This window comes from Zeus faber (genome assembly GCF_960531495.2).
Source record: "Zeus faber genome assembly, chromosome: 6".
Taxonomy (NCBI): Eukaryota; Metazoa; Chordata; class Actinopteri; order Zeiformes; family Zeidae; genus Zeus; species Zeus faber.
Genome location: NC_137201.1, coordinates 5453250 through 5472126, shown reverse-complemented (window position 1 = coordinate 5472126; position 18877 = coordinate 5453250). Strand labels below are relative to the sequence as shown.

Sequence of the window (18877 nt, the reverse complement as noted above, 5' to 3'; positions counted from 1 at the left end):
ATACCAAACATGATACATTTGAAGGGTATCGATCAGTGCGGAGGGACTGTGGAAGGCAGCCCTCTCTTTCTCTCTAGCACTCTTGAGTAAAAAAACAGGTAAAGGCAGCTTTACCAGTGGGACCGAAGTACACTCCGTCCCCACAGAGGCTCCCAAGATGTTACTTCTATCTTCTGAAAAGCAACAACTAGGCTTCCCACATCACTGGCCGACTCTCGTAAAAAATCCATTGTTTAGCCACTTGCTAATCGCCCCCCCCCCCATACAGAGAGGCCCACAGCCAGATTGAGAAGCGGCGGCGGGACAAAATGAACAGCTTCATAGATGAGCTAGCATCTCTGGTGCCCACCTGCAACGCCATGTCCCGCAAGCTGGACAAGCTGACAGTCCTGCGCATGGCCGTTCAGCACATGAAGACACTAAGAGGTAAAAGAGGAGGAGGGGCTGATGTATGAATATTTGTCTTAATTCATGATGTTTCGGGATTGAGGAACCCCACTTATCACACGTTGCCAATCGACGAATCAGCTTTGCAAAATGAATTAAAGCGCTAATCTATACGATTATTCAGTTTTTACAAAATGTCGTAGTAGTAAAATCATACTAGAATATTGACTCATTGATTTAACTTCAAGCCTTGTAAGTTAGAATCTGAAAATTAACATAATAAAATATGCAGTGTTTCACAGAAAGTTTGTTTTTGCGAAAATGTTGCACGCATACGTCCACACACACAGAGCACCACTCCATGTGCTCAGGGACAGCTGTATGCTCATTAAATTACAAAAAGGTATAAAATACAAACAGACGCGGTGTTCTGGAAGACTCTACACATGTTCTGGGCTCTGCCAGCAACACACCCCAACGGGGGGGCGGGAGACTCTCTTTGGCTCAAGGACATGCATGTGTACTGTATGTTCATCAATCAGAATTTTGCATTCTGTTTGTCACTCCAGCCATATGCAAAGGCTTAACCCTGGAACATACTGTATAGCCCCTTTCCCGACATGGAATCTGTAACTGGATAAAAAATATCCAGCAAAGGCAGTAGGTCATTTCCACACTGGCCTCCTTCATGGAAAAGTTCTGTGTGGAGTCTGTTCCTACATAGATCACTGTTACGGATATATTACATAATGATGTCATTACACAGGGCTAGGCAACAGAATTGTTTTTGTCTTTAGACCAGTGCTTTGCTACCCGTCTCCCCGCCCCTCCCGGATGGTGTCGTTGACAGAGCCCCCAGTCTGATCATTTTCAACCTGTCCTACATTCTCTCCCTGTCCGCTTGTTCCCTCCGGCTCTGTGATCCAGTGCCGTCAGCGGGCAAGTGAAGCGTTTGTGTCCGACGTTCCCGCACCGCACCCCTAACTCTAAAAGACACGTCTTGGGCCTGAGTGGCATTTTTAAGAAGAAAAAGAATAACGTTCAAGAATATAAAGACCTGTCTCCGTAGAGACTGGACATGTTTCAGTTTCTCATCTTTGCAGCCGAACGCCACGGTTCGGATTGGACTCGCCATTTTTCCGAATGTTCAAAATGTTACTTTTTGAATATTTGCACAGAATTCCCACTATTTTTGCTTTATTTGGATTCGGCTCCACCCCTACTTTATGGCAATGTTACTGCTTCCATTCCCACACACTTCCATTCACAGTACAGCTGTGGCATTTTCACTGAAATGTTATGAATGTGTAAATTTGCAGAACGACTTTTACGGAACACCAGCTCCTTTTCCCACATGATGCCAATACGGAACATTGCCAGTAGATTTGTGTGTTTTAGTGGGAAAGGGCCTTATGTGTTTGTTTTGTATGTTAGGTGCAGCCAACCCCTACACTGAGGCCAACTACAAGCCGTCCTTCCTGTCAGACGACGAACTCAAACACTTGATACTCAGGGTGAGTTCGGCACCGGGACACCAGCCATCCAAAGTCTGACTTAAAGTGACATATTCATGGATTATTTGTGTGATTATTATTCTCCCAGTTTATGTATTTCAAAAAGCATGAATAGCAAAGCATATATAACTACTGTGAAATACAATTCAATGGTATACTGGGACACCAAAAGGCCATACTAGGTCGGGGTGCATCCTAATGTTAGTGCAGGAGATTGGTCTCTATTGTGAGCTTTTGTAAAATCTCATTCACAAAGTCCATTTAATTTACTCCCGTCATAACAAAGTATATTTGCAAATGTGCATGGTTGTTTGACTCCAGGCAGCGGACGGCTTCCTGTTTGTGGTTGGATGTGACCGCGGCAAGATCCTCTTCGTCTCAGAGTCGGTCTACAAGATTCTAAATTACAGCCAGGTACACTGCCAGCTTCGACGTAATTAGGGGGATTTGTTTTCATAACACATGAAGCGAATGCCACTGGTTAGGTCTATGTGTATCCTCAGTTTCTCAAAACAGTGAATAAGCCTGGAAAAAAGGATATTACAAGGCCATTTTGAAGGGCGGTTGTGTGTATGTGTGTTTTTATTTTTTACATTATTTTTGAATCCTCTTCTTATCTGCTCCCCTCAGAACGACCTAATAGGCCAGAGTCTGTTTGACTACCTTCACCCCAAGGACATCGCCAAGGTCAAGGAGCAGCTGTCCTCCTCTGACACGGCCCCACGAGAGAGGCTCATTGACGCAAAAAGTAATCAGTTGTACACACGCATATATACGCAAGCACCACAGAAAGCCTTTCTTTTTCTCTTCTGGAATCTCTGTACTAGGCCAGAAAGTATTTAAGGAACAAGGAACCCTTTTGTAGTGATATATCTTTACTTCCGAATGGGCTAAACTAAAGCACGTTGGTCGTGCGTGCGTGCGTGCGTGTGTTTTTCCTTGTATGCAGTGGTTAGCACCGACCAAAGGTGGTCTAAAGAAGGACAGCCGCTGAATCCCCGACAGGGTCATGGGTGCCCAAGGCTCATTGGTGCATGTGGGGAGCAGCGTCTAGCCCGTCTTATCCAATCCAACAGAAGAACTACTGTAGCAAAAGTGAATGCTGGCTATGATAGAAAGATGTCAGAACACACAGTGCATCACAACTTGCTGCGTATTGGGCTGCTTAGCCACAGACCGCTCAGACTGTCCATGCTGACCCCTGTCCACCGCCAAAAGTGCCTAAAATGGGTACATGAGCTTTAGAACTGGTCCATGGAAGAAGGTGGCCTGGTCTGATAATCAGGTTTCTTTCTACATCATGTGGATGGCTGGGGATCGACTATCTGTGGGATGTGTTGGAACACCAAGCCTGAGCCATGGGGGCCTGCTTCGTGACTTACAGGACTTTAAGGATCTGCTGCTAACATCTTGGTGCCAGATACCACAGGACACCTTCAGAGGTCTTGTGGAGCCCATGCCTTGACGGTTCAAAGATGTTTTGGCGCCATGAGGGGGCGCTACACAAGTCTCTTTTAGTCTCTTTTACAATTTTATTTCTTTAGCAGTCAATATTTACACCAATTTTATTGTACTTCTCGCACTCCTAGCTGGTCTGCCGGTGAAGACGGACATAACACCCGGTCCATCCAGACTCTGCTCCGGGGCCAGACGCTCCTTCTTCTGCAGGATGAAATGCAACAGGCCCTCAGTCAAAGTAGAAGATAAAGACTTTTCTTCCACTTGCTCCAAGAAAAAAGGTAGCTATACCGTCACCCCCCCCCCCCCCCCCCCCCCATCCCGATCTACTTTTTAACAGTTCCAGGAAGCACAGCTCAGTAAGCACATTATTTTCGCACTTATCCAACCCAAGGAAGTAGGCTTCTCTAAACACCTCTCTGCCTTACCTACGTTTTCAAGGTGGAGGCAGTCAGCCACCGTAGGCATTAAACCATAGGTGTGTTTAAAGAGCAACTGAGTTTTTTTTTTATTTTTTATTTTTTATTAATAAAATCTTTTAATCAATCTGGCTTATGGAGAAGATGGTTTGGGGCGTAAAAAAATGTAAAACCTGTTTTATACAGACATAAAAGATGTAGCAGATGTTAATGTTTTTAAGTTGGAAATTAGCTATAGTGCCCCAGACTGGACAGTCGGCAAATTACTGTGTTTTGGGCCCAGCTTTGTACTTGACTGCGGCCACTTTAGAGACTTTAAGCTGGGAGAACTTTTAAAAGGCATCAGGCAACTCAAGTCAACTGTTTCAACCGTATTAAGTATTAATGTACTTAAAATCCATACTGATTTTCCATGATACCCTTCATCCATTTGCCAGTATGGCAAATGGATGTTGGAAGTAAGAATTCAATCTGATTCTAAGTGGTATTAACAAGTCTTAACAAATCTTAAATTTAACTTGGGAGAATCCTGGGGGCACCCTGTTTACTGTAAACATATCACGCGAACCATGATCCCAGACAATATCTAGTCCTCATCGCAACATCGATATTATAACAAGATATCATCCAGCCATAACTATAACTCTGAAAGGATTAACTTTTACAATGTAGCCGTAAACTACCAGAGGCTACATTTTAGTCCAAAGTCTAGTCATACTGTAGTTGTATCAGTGGTGAGTTTGGCCACCAATACACTTTAATTTTAATCATTTTAATCCCTTTCTCTCGCCGTAACCCTCCCTCATCTGTCTCCTCCCGCAGCCGACCGCAAAAGCTTCTGCACCATCCACAGTACGGGCTACCTGAAGAGCTGGCCGCCCACCAAGATGGGCCTGGACGAGGACAACGAACCAGACAACGAGGGCTGCAACCTGAGCTGCCTGGTGGCCATTGGCAGGCTGCACCCCCATATCGTGCCCCAGCCCAGCCCCGCCGAGATCAGAGTCAAGCCCACTGAGTATGTGTCTCGACACGCCATCGATGGGAAGTTCGTCTTCGTCGACCAGAGGTGAGTTTTTCCTCCTTTCTCTTTTGGGCGTGTGCTTGTTTTCCAGTTAAAAAAAACATAAAAAAACGTCCTGTAAGGTGTCCTATTAGTAATGTAGTCCTTCAATTTCATGCCGATAACAACAATGCAGAATAAAGAAAATTTGTCATATTTGTTGACGCTATGTGGACAGTGTATGCCAACTAAGTGTTTTAATGTCAAACATATAAAAATGCGTAAGCATATTATATATGCAATAAAAAAATTAAATAAAAAGTAAAAATTGAACTCAAAACTTATGTGCATAAGTTACAATGGCATATTTAGTCCCATGTGTACTTTTGGGGGAGGTGGAATGAGTGTAGGAGTGTACGTCGGGTGGTGTTTTTATGTTTTTATTAAGCTTTTTTTTGGCAAAGTCTGCTGATTGAGCTTAAGCAAGGTCTGAAGTTGCCACAATTGTACACTTCCAGAGAGCATGGGCATTTATAGTTGACGCATTGCAATGTAGAGGCCTTGGTGATATTCTTGTGAATGAGAGGTGCTGATGTGCACAAACCAGTAAGGGAAACTAAAAAAAACCCCCGATATATTCAGATCCTTCCCTCAAGTCTTGTATTACAATGTATTATAATAGCTCAAATCTTTCGACAGAGACACCGCTATCTCCTTCCATGAATTCAACGGCATGTTGTTTTTTTGTTGGATTGCCGGTGGGTAAATAAAACTGAAAAATAACTGTCTGTCTCTCTCTCGGTCTCCAGAGCCACAGCCATCCTCGCCTACCTGCCCCAGGAGCTGCTAGGAACCTCCTTCTATGAATATTTTCATCAGGATGACATTGGCCACCTGGCAGAGTGCCATAGACAAGGTAGTGCTAATATGATGATCGGGGAAGTGTTGATAAAGTATTGACGCAGGAATATTGTAACAGGGTTCTTACCTGCGTTGAAGTACTTAAATTTCATCCTCAGAAATTAAAGTTTGGGAATACCTTGAAAATAGCCTTTTTTTGTGTGTGGAAGTGCTTGGAAAATCCTTGGGGGGAAAACAAGCGATCATTTGAAAAGCTGTGATATTCCCCCTGATTTTGTTATTCATATCATAATGTAATAAAAATTCCAGAATCACTTTAATGACAGACTCATATTTCTGGTGTCGACTAGTAAGGGTAGTAACGTTTAATCAACTAGTTGAGTAATCGTGCGCAGATTTATTCTTTGTGTGTGTGTGTGTGTGTGTGTGTGTGTGTGTGTGTGTGTGTGTGTGTGTGTGTGTGTGTGTGTGTGTGTGTGTGTGTGTGTGTGTGTGTGTGTGTGTGTGTGTGTGTGTGTGTGTGTGTGTGTGTGTAGTCCTTCAGATGAGGGAGAAGATCAACACCAACTGTTACAAGTTCAAGATCAAAGATGGCTCCTTCATCACACTGAGGAGCCGGTGGTTCAGCTTCATGAATCCCTGGACCAAGGAGGTGGAGTACATTGTCTCCACCAACACTGTAGTGTCGTAAGTCCCCCCCATCGTAACTGCATGTACCGTGTTTCCTCCACAAGTGTATTTACCTCAACTGCAGAGGGTACCACGTAGGGCTGCACGATTCTTGCTAAAATGTGAATCACGATTTTTCTCCTAAGAATTGATCTCTCACGCAATTGTTATTTTTTCCAATAAAAACATTTATTGCACTCTTTCTAAAACAGACAGCATAACATGTAGTATATCAAAGTGCTTGACTAAAATTTAAACAAAGTGTTTGACTTAAACTTAAAGTCTCTTAAAACATAAAAAATAAAAAGTCACTTTTACTTTAGAACACTTAATTAAAGTGATTGTGGCAGTGCCCCCTGCCACATGCCACCCGAGTGGCGTTTTCAGGGCCCTCTGACACAGACACAGGCAGAGATGTTGCAAACACACCAATTTATTCTAGAGAGTGGAAAAGATATCGCACGCCGGGAGCAGATGGAAAATTGTCGTGTGTGTGTGTGTGTGTGTGTGTGTGTGTGTGTGTGTGTGTGTGTGTGTGTGTGTGTGTGTGTGTGTGTGTGTGTGTGTGTGTGTGTGTGTGTGTGTGTGTGTGTGTGTGTGTGTGTGTGTGTTCGTTCTACCTGTTGCTCGTTGATTGCTCTGACGAGCAACAAGCGTACACTACCACTGAGCATGTCTGCCAGAGTTGTTGTCACAAAACAATTTTTATATCAATCCACGGTTTTTATTTATCTGTTAATTGCGTGGAAGCCCATGGAGGATTTGGACATGGTGGTATTGTGTCTGGTGGTTCGTCCGGTGATAATTAAAGTTGCGGCTCCAGTTTATTACTTCTATAAATTCTTATAACAGACACAAAATAATTTAGTTAAATATATTTGATTCATTCAACTGGGATTGTTCCGAAGCAAATAAGTCAACACGTGAATGCTATGGGACGTGAATGCATAAGGGAGTGGGAGCCAGTGTTTTTGCATTTGCGTTAAATGGAGATTAGTAGCATTAATACATGAGAATTGTCATAATTTAGAAATAAGATTGCATAGATGTATTAATGTATAAGTATATTTGATAATATTTTTGTATGAATTTTAGAGCAAATAACCGTGTGGATGCCATGTCATGCAAACACATGTATTGTAAAAAAAGGGATTTGTTAGCTACCTTAAAAGTAGCACTTGTGGTGGTACCCGATAGGGGAATTGCAGTTTATTACAGAGTTCGCCTTGAAGGCACCACTTTCTGCTTGGAGTGCTAGAAAGCAGTAGCGCTCAGAGCGGGGCATTTGCCCCAAGAAACGATCTGCCATCTGCATCTGTAGCAGAGGAAATGGAGTAAATTAAATACATCTACAATAAAAACACATTTTCCTTGTTTGGGAGCAGCGCTCAGCTTATAGGCCTGGTTTTGATTTGACTACCGGTTTATATTTGAGGAAATACAATATTTTTAATCTATTTCAGACTTAGGCTTTAGTTCTTAATTTTCACTCATCAGACATGGACATTTGTTTTGAGATGATGAGAAGTTAGACTGGATGATTTCTGTGTTTAAATTGTGGGTCCTCCCCTCCAGGTGTCCTATGATGGAAGGATCAGAGTACCCCCAGTCTGCTGCCTCACCACAGAGTATGGACAGTGTTCTTACTTCGGAAGGTAAAACGCCACTAATCGTCCCATCACACCACCTGGTTCAAGATATTTTTATTTATTTATTTTGTTAACCTTTAACCTACAGCTTGTGCAGGCGGAGGTAGGCGGGCCCTGCAAACGGTTCCTGGCATCCCGGGAGGCACCAGAGCGGGCGCCGGTAAGATCGGACGTATGATCGCAGAGGAAGTGATGGAGATCCAGAGGTAAGAGGCAACTCCCACCCAGACTAGTCTTACTCGCTCTGACAAGTATCCCAAGTATTGGAAATAACATTTTGGTTCATAAAGGTTTGAATAAAGACAATTGTATTGACCAATGCCGATGACCCCTGGTGACGCCACTTCGGCTGACCCCCACCCCACCTTTGTCACACACATGGGGGTGGCACTTTTCCTTTTTTTTTGTCAGTCAGTCAGTGTGCATTACAAATACAGAATGAAACATATAGAAGCTTACAAAAGGCATATTGAATTAAACCAAAAATCTGCGTGCGGTGTCCCCATGCATGCCCTTGCCCTATGAAAGTGGGAACTAGCTTTTAATCGAGGCCTTGTAGATCGAAATATGAGTGAAGATTCAGCCACTGGATTGCTTTTTTCTCGCCTCAAATTTGAAACCCCATTGGCTTACGTCACTTCAGCGTTCCTACTGGCGGTGCGGATGCAACCAGGAAAAGAGCCCTCGAAGGTATTTAGTTCTTGGGAACCTCCCCAGTTCATAGTTGCCTTCAGGGAGCCCCAAAGAAATGTTTGGTCTGAAAACGCCTGTAGTTATTGGAATATATTATTTTTTGAATTATTATTATTTTTGTTTTAATGATATATATATATATATATTTTTTTTTGTATGGGCACTTGGCACTCACACCGGGTGGGGTGTCTGGTCGGCTGCGGTGGGGCGGGCCTCCCCCTTGTGCGGGGCGTGGGTGGGCATGGGGGACCTGCCGACTCGCCCCTGGGGCGGGTGGCTCGGGCGGGGTGTCGGTCTGTCGCCGTGGGGCCGGGATCAGGTCCTGCGGTCCGTACCTTGTGCCCGTGGTTCTGTGCCGGCGGCTGCATCTTGGGCCTGCACCTGGGGGTTGGTTGTATGTGTGCGCCCCTGGGGTGCGGGATCGCCTCGTTCTCCATGGGATTGGGTCATGCTCTTCGGGGCTGGGCTTGGGGGTTGCTCCACGGGCCTCTGGCAACTCTGGGGGCCAGGGGGTCTTCTGTGGCTGCAGGGCAGAGTACTGGGGGCTTTCCAGCAGCTGTAGGGTGTCTACAGGGCTGTGGAGTTCAGGGGGGCTTCGGGGCCCCTTCCGCTGCTTGGAGTCGCCGCGAAATAATACCGACCTTCTACACCAGTACCAATGGGGATAAGTCATGTACACTCACCGGTGGACATCTTACACACACACATACACACATACAGGCGGTCCCATCACACACGCACACACCACCACACCTACTTGGAGTGCACCCCAGCACCCTCCTGGTTGCATTCCTCTCCTTTCCTCCCTCATTTACTGCCATAACTATGACAGGAAGAGGCCACGTGACCAGTTGTAGTTCCAGTTTTCCTGGACCTAATTCACTGTTTTTCAATACATGTTGTCGTCCAATGTTCATGTTTTTGTGTAAATCTTGTTTGTTTCTCTGTTAATTTGTCTCACCCGTGGTGATTCTCTCCCTCTTGGAGTAGTGATCAGTTGTTTACAGACCCAAACATGATAAATAGTTCTCCAAAGAGGGCAGTTGGTGGTGGTTCTCCATAACCAAAAAACTGTGCTCTTGTCATTCTACAGGTCGTCCACAGGACAGAGTTATTGCAATAGTGTTAGAATCATGGTTGTTCTGTGGTAAATGTCACAAACGATTGTAGAGTTCTGTGGTGGCGGTAAAACTCACTAGCCGACAGTGACGTTAAACTGTGATAATACAACATACTCAGCAGAAGTTCAGATGACCTCCAATGGAGGTGGAATCTTACATGGTGCTATTACTGTCAATGATTTTATCATCAATCAAACAGTATTGGTCCAGCCAATGCCCGTTCTGTGTACCTTTTACAGACCTTTTTCTTAAAATGCCAGAGACTTGACCCACTTTTTAAAGATTTAAGTATTTTATTTCAGAAGTTTGATGAAAATTTCTCAGACTGCCATCGTATTTGTTGCTGGGTACAATAAACTAGCCCAACTAAATGCAAACTTTACTTTTTTTTAGTGGGAGAAGCAAAACTTGCAATTTACAGAAAGCAGGAAAACTAAAATACAGAATGATGAAAATCAAGAGGTTGACCCTGGTTGTTTGTTGCTCTGTTGAGAGCCAGGGTGTGGGTTGATTTTAGGTTTTAAAACTGATTAGTGACATACAGGATTTCAAACAACACTGGTGTTACAAGGACATTATTTGCTCCGTTTTAGAGGGAAATGTAACTTTTTGCACTGTGTTTTGTTTATTAATTGGTGTGGTGATATAATTGTTTTTATTTTTTTCCATTTTGGAGGCTTTTTTTGTGAAGTGTTATTTTTTAACTTGTATTTTTTTTTTTATTTTATTAGTATTGTGATTACAATATCATTATTACTAATGTGTATTTATTTATTGCTTTGTTCAGTTTTCTGTGCTTGTTCTACTGGAATCAGTAGATACCATGTGTGGTGTTTTTAATAACTCTCGCTCTGTCTGTCTATCTGTCAGGATCAGAGGCTCTTCCCCCTCCAGCTGTGGCTCCAGCCCGCTGAATATCACCAGCACACCGCCTCCTGATACCTGTTCTCCTGGTGGCAAGAAGGTAATAAGCCAGTGCTCGTGCCGTGCCGTACAGAGTGAATAAATTTTCACATTATGTGATGTAAACTAACAACAGAGTTAAAAGTTGCATACGGTTTGAATTTCTTGAAGCGTCTGAAGTCTGTGTGGGTGTCATCTGTGTCCCGTAGATCCAGAACGGAGGGACACCAGAGCTGCCCTCCACAGGGATCATCCCCGGGCCTGATTCAATAGGATATCCCTACTCCAACCAGTCCATCATGAGTGAGTGTTAGATACACACACTGCCATTGCCGTGGTTACTGGTGTAACACGGTGTTGGGGCATACACCGATTGCATTACTTGCCCACCGCCCCCACCATCGTTGTGTGTGTGTGTGTGTGTGTGTGTGTGTGTGTGTGTGTGTGTGTGTGTGTGTGTGTGTGTGTGTGTGTGTGTGTGTGTGTGTGTGTGTGTGTGTGTGTGTGTGTGTGTGAATAAAACCAGTTTATTTTTACAAATCAGCGCCCACATTCATCAAATTGAAAAAATAATGCTGTAGACCAGGGGTCGGAAACCTTTACTATCAAGAGGCATTTTTGGGCAAAAAAAAAAATCAGAGCCACAAAACAGCGTGTAGCCTTATGATGAAGGTAACACTGCCTCTTAAGTCTAAATAAGCCTATCAACATTACTCTAACTGAGCATTCATTATTATGTTTTTTTTTTTCTTTTGATGGAGTCAATTGCAAATGAGTTCAAGTTCAAGAGATTATTTGTCACATACATACACATACGGTAGTACTTATATGCAGTGAAAGGTCATGACACCCGGTGATTACGCACAAGCTCTATAAGCTCGAAAAATAATCAAATATGCGTAATCGACACGCGGTGCTCACACAGACAGCTGCAAGGGGCAGAGGCAGGACACTGAAAAGACGTCTCAAGTGTTTCGGCTGGAAGCTCCCGCTGACCGTAGCTTAGTTTTATTAGTTGTAATTAATATTTACGAGTTGAGTTTATTAACCAGTGGGAAAAAATTCCTCACAGTGGCATCCCTAACACACACAAGCAACAGATTAGTTTTAAGTTAGAACTACAATATAATAAATACTTTATGCAGTTGCAATCTGTGGTCTTGGCTATGTCTTTTAGTAAGCTCAAACATGTCTCTTGGTAGGGCTGGAAGATATATCGCGATATATGTCTATATGATATGAGATGTATTATCATATATATTATTATTATTATCATCATATACAGTAGTTGAATAGAGTTGAGTACAGTAATGCAATTTTGTTCGTAGACTGTATTAGCTGTTCTAATCAACGCCCCTACCTGCTTGTATCTCAACTATTACGTGTGTGATGAAAGTGCTAATGTCGTCCTCAAAACATTGGCAGGACCTCAGCCTTCACCCGGATGACTGAAAATCCCATTTTGAAAACCCTTGAATTACTGAGCGTTGCGATCATCTTGAGACGCACCAAGTGGCTAACTGTGCTCCTCTCTCCTCCTCATCCTCTTTTCTAGGTGACAACTCCCATCTGAGCATCGACATCATGGACGAGCCCGGCTCCAGCAGCCCCAGTAATGACGAAGCGGCCATGGCTGTCATCATGTCACTGTTGGAGGCAGACGCTGGCCTGGGTGGACCCGTGGACTTCAGCGACCTCCCCTGGCCTTTGTGAGACGCTGAAAGAGGGGGAATTGGGGGAGGGGTTGCAATGGACCCCACCCATCCCTACCTCCTCATATATCAACGGAGGTCGGTTTTTTGCCTCGGTTTCGCTGGGTTTTGGTGTGACAACCGTCGGGGATACAGGTTGACTTCTGTAGTTAATGCCTTTCCTGTAACATCTGTGTATATTTAAGAAAATACCTAGGTAGCCAACTAAAAGAAGAGAAAACAATAGTTTCTCACAACCATTGGTGTGATTGTGTTCTCCTTAAAAATTAAAAATAAATACTTTGATCAAATTGGCCCGATTATCAAAGTGATTTCCAAAATGGGAAGAGCAGGGGGATTTTGGGCAAATGGGGGGATTTGTTTTCCCATTTTTGCAGGAGGCCCGTTTGGACGTTTTGTGTAACAGGACCATAGTTGAAATGCGTGGCCCCCCTCACAGTGTCAGACACCAAAAGATTCCAAAGCACGTCTCCATATAGAGACACCCAGTTGACAACAGCATTTTCCATACCAGGGAGGGGCGGGGGGATGGGGAGGGGCTCGGCTGTCATTTTCACCCATTGAAAATGTTAAACCATTAATGATATCCATGCAAAGAATATTTAAACATAAATGTCAAATATTAGTAATGAAGTCGTGCTTGTTTTGTCTAGACAGATATTTGCCAATGTGTCAAATAGGGCAACTCTATTGCGATGAAATTAAGTCTGGCGCCTCCCGCAATTTCCTCCCGTTTGATCCCAAGATGGAGCATAGCTACTGACCGTTTGAGTGGAACAGATTACAAATTTTTCCCATCAAACCGAAGAGGTTGGTTTTCCCGTCAAGCTCGAACAGGACGTCTTCTCTCTGCTTTTTTCAAACGTAAAAACCGATGTACCCAAGTTGCTCACAAGACATTCAAACCATGTTCCCGGTTACCGATGAACTTTCCTCCAAATGTTGAAAAAAAATTAAAAAAGAGTTGATTTAGTTATTTTAAAAAGAAAAGTCAAACTCTGCCTTTTCGACAAGCCAAGGACAACCTTTTTCCCAAATGACCCTTCCAATACACCATTGTCCGGAACTTGGACTCTTGACTGGGGGTTTAGAATCTTAAAAACTGTTGTGGACTTAAATTGCCGCTCGGACGACATCGAACCATCCTTTCCAAGATCTCACTTCAGAAGAGAGTTCCGTCTAAATGGGGAGACAGAAGCTAATCTATCGAATATAAAATAATGCCGCCGTCGCCTCTCCAGTCATCTGGCTCTGGGGGAGGATCAGTCATTTAAAATCGAGCAATAACATTTGAAGTTGAAATCTCTTTGGTTCCTCCAGGATAGTGATGGGAAAAAAAAAATCTTTACACTCAATGTTGTTCATTCACTCTGTATGACCATCATGGGGAAGCCATTTTGTACCATTCCCAGCCAAAAAATGAATTCACAATGTCAAATTAAACGACGCCACTGGACGCCTTGTACTGTGTTTTTAGGTTATTTTTTTGTTTGTATTTTTTGTAATCCTCATTTAGAAAATTGGCACACTATTTGGGGTTGGGAGTTGAATTGAGCTTTTTCTACCAAATACAACCACTTAGATGGAGAGTTAAATAATTAATAATGGGGTAGAAATAACCCCTCCACCCCCTTCCTCCATATGTAGTTTTGATCTAACAGATGTAAATGCTGCACCTTCTGAAAGTTGTAAAAATAAATTCTGTTGCAAAAAATTTAAATTAAACGTTAATTTTTTATTTTTTTTCTTACCATCCACCAATATGGTTTTGACTCATGAAGTTGCTTTCAAAATGGCAACTTTACTGAAAGGCTTATGCTGAGTGAGAAGACCTCCTCAAATTCTGGCTCTTCTCTGTTCTTGTGGTTTTTCTCTCAATGTTTTCACACTACCGACGAAGTGAACCCTTGTAAAACATACCCCCCCCCCACACTCAACAATAATGTATCAAATCTTTAAATATTATCATGTTAAGAGTATACTTTATGCAAATATATATGAGTATGATGAGTGTATTGTACGTATCCGCAGTGGAATATTTTTAAAATAAAACTATGTTTCTGTCGTTGTTGACCGAGTTGCCTTTCTGTCACTGTACTGTGGCTGTTATTGGTGAAATTAACCATCTTACGGGGATTTGCAGACAAATGGAAGGAAGAGAAGAACCTGAACAATATTAACCCAATGCCATGTTCAGTAATGTCACACGGCATGAAAACAACGGAGAAACCCAGGTTGCTCTTCACTCTTGTTTCTTTGACTAAATGCGGTACGGGAAAGAAGACACTAGCCGAGATGGACAGGAGAGCACAACACAAGATAAATGGAAAGGACATCTTGTTTCCTCTGATTTCTAAAAGGAGACAATCGATCCTTGCCTCTCCATTCTTTACTTCTTGTCTCCAGTTGACATTCAACTTTCTTGTCAATCGTGCTGCTGTGCTGTTGGTACGATGCTTCTGCAACTCAGTCCATCTTCAGCTTCAGTTTTCTTGGAAACACAACTGTGTCCAAATCGAAGGTTAAGCCTGGTTTTAGCTGGCTCAGTACCTTCTTGGAAGTGCTCCACCCAGTGCATGTTTTGTCCTTCTGACATTAACAGTCTTTGGAAACAAGTCTTTCCATTGTTGTCCTCTATGAGGACACTAGAGGTGCTTCTTGAACCTGTTATTTTCCTTCTGCTCCAACAGCACACTTTGGTTGAGGAAGAAACTGCTCTTCACTAGGTCTCGCTTCATCCTTTCCCACCGTTATTGCTCGACCTAATTTGCGCCTCGCTGCTCCCCACCATTCTGATTTGATTTTGGTTTTATAAGAGTAACTGATTCATTATTGATATCAATAGCTATTGCTTATTTTTCTGTCATTTATTATTTTAACCTGGTGAAGTCCCTAATGCCACAATGTCGTTGAGAGCAGTTTCAGAGTTTTAGATGATTTTTCAGTCCCCTGAAATACATCAAAGCAGAGACTGAAACATGGCTATCAAACAGTAAAATACTGATCACCAACAATAAAATACTTTTCCTCCATACACATGTAGACTGCTTTGGCAAATGACCGATGACCCCTCAAGAGAGAATGAGAAGTTTTGAATTGTTCGGCCAGGACAGAATCTCTATGGTTCCTGCTATATTTGAGGTTTGAGTATTGGCCGGGTCATATATTGTCAATGACGTCACCGCAGCCGCATGCGGTGAGGTGGGTGGAGCATGCTGTGATCTCGTGAAAAGACGGAAGTGTGTACAAATCAAACAGCTGCGCAGGCTAAAACACAGACAATCTGCTCCAACTCAGAAACATAACAAAGCAAATTGCAATATATATATATATTTTTTTTTATATTATTTTAATTTTTTTAACCTGTGCTGTCAGCATGCTGGGCATACAGCGCAGAGTATTTGTATGTCATTGCATCCAGGACAGAGTTAGTCTGCAAGTGGAGTTCCAAGTCCTCAACCTGCAATGCAACTCTTTATTAATTCTTAAATCATCAAGAACTGCTGCAATAACTCTGTCCTGTGGACGACCTGTAGAATGACAAGAGCACAGTTTTTGGTTAAAGAGAACCACCACCAACCTCCCTCTTTGAAGAACTATTTGTCATGTTTGGGTCTATAAACAACTGATCACTACTCCAGGAGGGGGAAAATCACCAAGGGTGAGACAAATAAACATAGAAACAAACAACATCTACACAAAAATATAAACATTGGGTGACATGTATTGAAAAACAGTGAATTAGGTCCAGGACTGTCCACCGGTGAGTGTACATGACTTATCCACATTGGTACTGGTGGAGAAGGTCGGTATTATGTTGCAGCGCCTGCAAGCAGCGAAAGGGGCCCCGAAGCCTCCCCGAACTCCGCAGCCCTGTAGACACCCTACGGCTGCAGGAAAACCCAGAGTACCCTGCCCTGCGGCCCTGCGGTCTCCTCGTGCCCAGGGAGCACGAGGAGACCCCGCACCCCAGGGGTGCACACATACAACCAACCCCCAGATGCAGGCACAAGACGCAGCCACTGGCACAGAACCCGGACCACGGGCGCAAGGCACAGACCGGAAGCCCGGATCCCAGGCCCACGGCGACAGGCCGCCTGAGCCGCCCGCCCCTCAGGTGAGCCGGCAGGACCCCCATGCCCACCCAAGCCCCGCACAAGGGGGAGGCCCGACCCACCATAGCTGTCCAGACGCCCCAGCCGGCGTGAGTGCCAAGTGCCCATACACGTAGCAGCATGTGCCCAGTGCGGGGCCCCTCAATGTTACCCCCCCCCCCCCCCCCCTTCGCCGGGTTAGGGTATAAAGGCCCTCCCCCACCCCCAGCACCCGGGACGCCCACGGCAGAGAAGCCTCGCCGCAGAAGCAAAAGCCCAACAGCCACCCCCCACACTCCAACCCACACCCACAATGGCAAGTAGTCCCCCCAGGGGCCCCGGAAGGCACCCGGCGGCGCTCTCCGCAGCCCCGCCAGGTCGCAGCACATGCCAAGCCACCAGGCGCAAGCCGTCAGGACTCCAGCCAGGCAGGGAGGGGGGACCCACCCGACCGCCCCCCGGTCAACCACACCCCCACACCAACCCGCCAGCGACTGGCCACCCCTGAAAACCCCAGTGTTCAATGTGTGCTGTTGGTAATTGCAGTTAAAATTGTGGGGTTGGGGGTGCGAGTCCTTCAGGCAAGTCAAACCCAAATCATTCCACACCACTCCTGCCTAGCAGACCCTGGTCCCATGGAGTGTTTTTCAGAGTAGGATTGGTGTGCAAGTGTATGTGTTCTAAGCTAATGTGAGTGGGATTAAAATTTCGGGATGGACGAGAAGCACGCTTGGGGAGGAGCATGACAGGCAAGATGGCAGCTGCCCGCCGCATCCCCGCCCACATAACCTGCTCCCCGCCCATCCCGCAAGCCCTCGGTCTATCGTATGGTGTATGTGCTAAGTATGAGTTTTGGCACTGGGAGAGATAGGCGAATCGCGACCGGATCGTTCCAGGGGTGCAGCAGGCTGGGGGGAAACTACGCGGACCCCCTCCCCCTGGACCCAACCGTGCCCCAGCAAGCCCACCTCCCGTACCTGGTGGCTGCCAACCTACAGTGATCAGCCAAGGGGGCAGAGCGGTCCGCCATGCACGTCCACCATGCTGGGCAGCTCCGTGCCCCCATCAGGCCCCTGGTCAGCCCCCAGCCGCCAAGCATGCAGACTACAGAACAGAGGGCGGCAGACGGCACCCCAGCCCACAGCCCGTTCCCCCAGCGACAAGCGCCCCGCGCACTAAGAGCGCCAGAGTTCCGCGCCTAGCACACCCAGCCGGGTTCAGGACCCTGGTTGACAAGACCAGACGGAACGCCTAACCAGCCTTGGCACGACGGGCCATCCCCCCCCCCACGGGATGCAGAAGGACACACAAGCCCATCCATTCCAGCGACCCACACCCCCCGCCCCCAACCTGAGCCCCAGAACCCACAACCACGGTCCGAACCAACACACGGACACCAGCTGCAGGTACTCCCCGCGAGCACGCCCCCCTCCCCCCAGGTAAAGGAGCGGGCGCCACCACCCAGACCACCCAGGTAGGTAGGAAGGTATTTAATATTGCCAGTTGTGATGGTTAAGTGAAGTTTCTGGGTTGCAGCATTACAGTCCCACTGAGTGGTAAGACTGGTTTTAGTCCAATTAATTAAATAGTCTGAGATAGCTGAGAATTTAGATAAAAGATTGAACACCTCCGGTAGGGATGATATAGGGTTCCGTATGTACAACAAGATATCGTCTTGTGAGTTTCCTGTTTGTATGCCTACAATATTTCTGTTTTGGTGGATGGCTGCTGCGAGGTGTTCAATAAAGATGGCGAATAGTAAAGGGAAGGGCGGACATCCTTGTCTTGTGCCGTGTTGTAGAGTGAAACACTGTGAAGTGTAACCATTGGTGATGACAAAAGCAGATGGAGAGTTGTGGAGGATTCTGATCCATTGAATGAGTGACTCTCCAAAGCCAAATTTGTTGAGGATTGAAAAGAGATATGTCCAATTAACTCTCTCAAATGCTTTTTTGGCATCCAAAGAGGCAATATTAGTATTTAAGTTGTTCCTTTGAGATATGCTGATCGGACTGAATAAATAACGCATATTGCTGGATGAGTGTCTGCCTTTGGCAAAGCCTGTTTGGTCTGTGTGAATTATAAATGGAATTACTTTTTCAATTCTGTTGGTTAGTGTTTTACTTATAATCTTAAGGTCGCAATTAATAAGGCTTATGGGTCTATAACTGGAGGTGAGGTTTGGGTTCTTATTGGGTTCGAGCAAAACCGAAATGAGACCAGTATTCATGTGCGGAGGCATGGTGGAGTTTAACTTGACCTCTGTAACCATTCTGATGAATAATGGGGAGATAAGTGGCCAGAAGTGTTTATAAAATTCCACTGGGTAGCCATCTGATCCAGGTCATTTATTGTTGGGCATATAGAAGAGCGCTTTCCTGAGTTCTTCAAGAG

The 18877-nt window shown here is 45.0% G+C and overlaps 1 protein-coding gene across 1 annotated transcript in view; it reads left to right on the top strand.

The window, feature by feature from the left end:
• bmal1a (basic helix-loop-helix ARNT like 1a) overlaps window positions 1–14450 on the top strand; it is a 35803-nt gene extending 21353 nt beyond the window's left edge. The window contains exons 8-20 of the mRNA XM_080002643.1: window positions 269–426; window positions 1822–1901; window positions 2223–2315; window positions 2532–2649; window positions 3491–3640; window positions 4601–4847; window positions 5591–5697; window positions 6179–6329; window positions 7887–7966; window positions 8049–8166; window positions 10645–10738; window positions 10887–10980; window positions 12233–14450. Coding sequence (XP_079858769.1) covers window positions 269–426; window positions 1822–1901; window positions 2223–2315; window positions 2532–2649; window positions 3491–3640; window positions 4601–4847; window positions 5591–5697; window positions 6179–6329; window positions 7887–7966; window positions 8049–8166; window positions 10645–10738; window positions 10887–10980; window positions 12233–12390 — 1648 coding nt within the window. The 3' untranslated portion in view covers window positions 12391–14450. The remainder of the gene's footprint in view (window positions 1–268; window positions 427–1821; window positions 1902–2222; window positions 2316–2531; window positions 2650–3490; window positions 3641–4600; window positions 4848–5590; window positions 5698–6178; window positions 6330–7886; window positions 7967–8048; window positions 8167–10644; window positions 10739–10886; window positions 10981–12232) is intronic.
• The last annotated feature ends 4427 nt before the right edge of the window (window positions 14451–18877 follow it).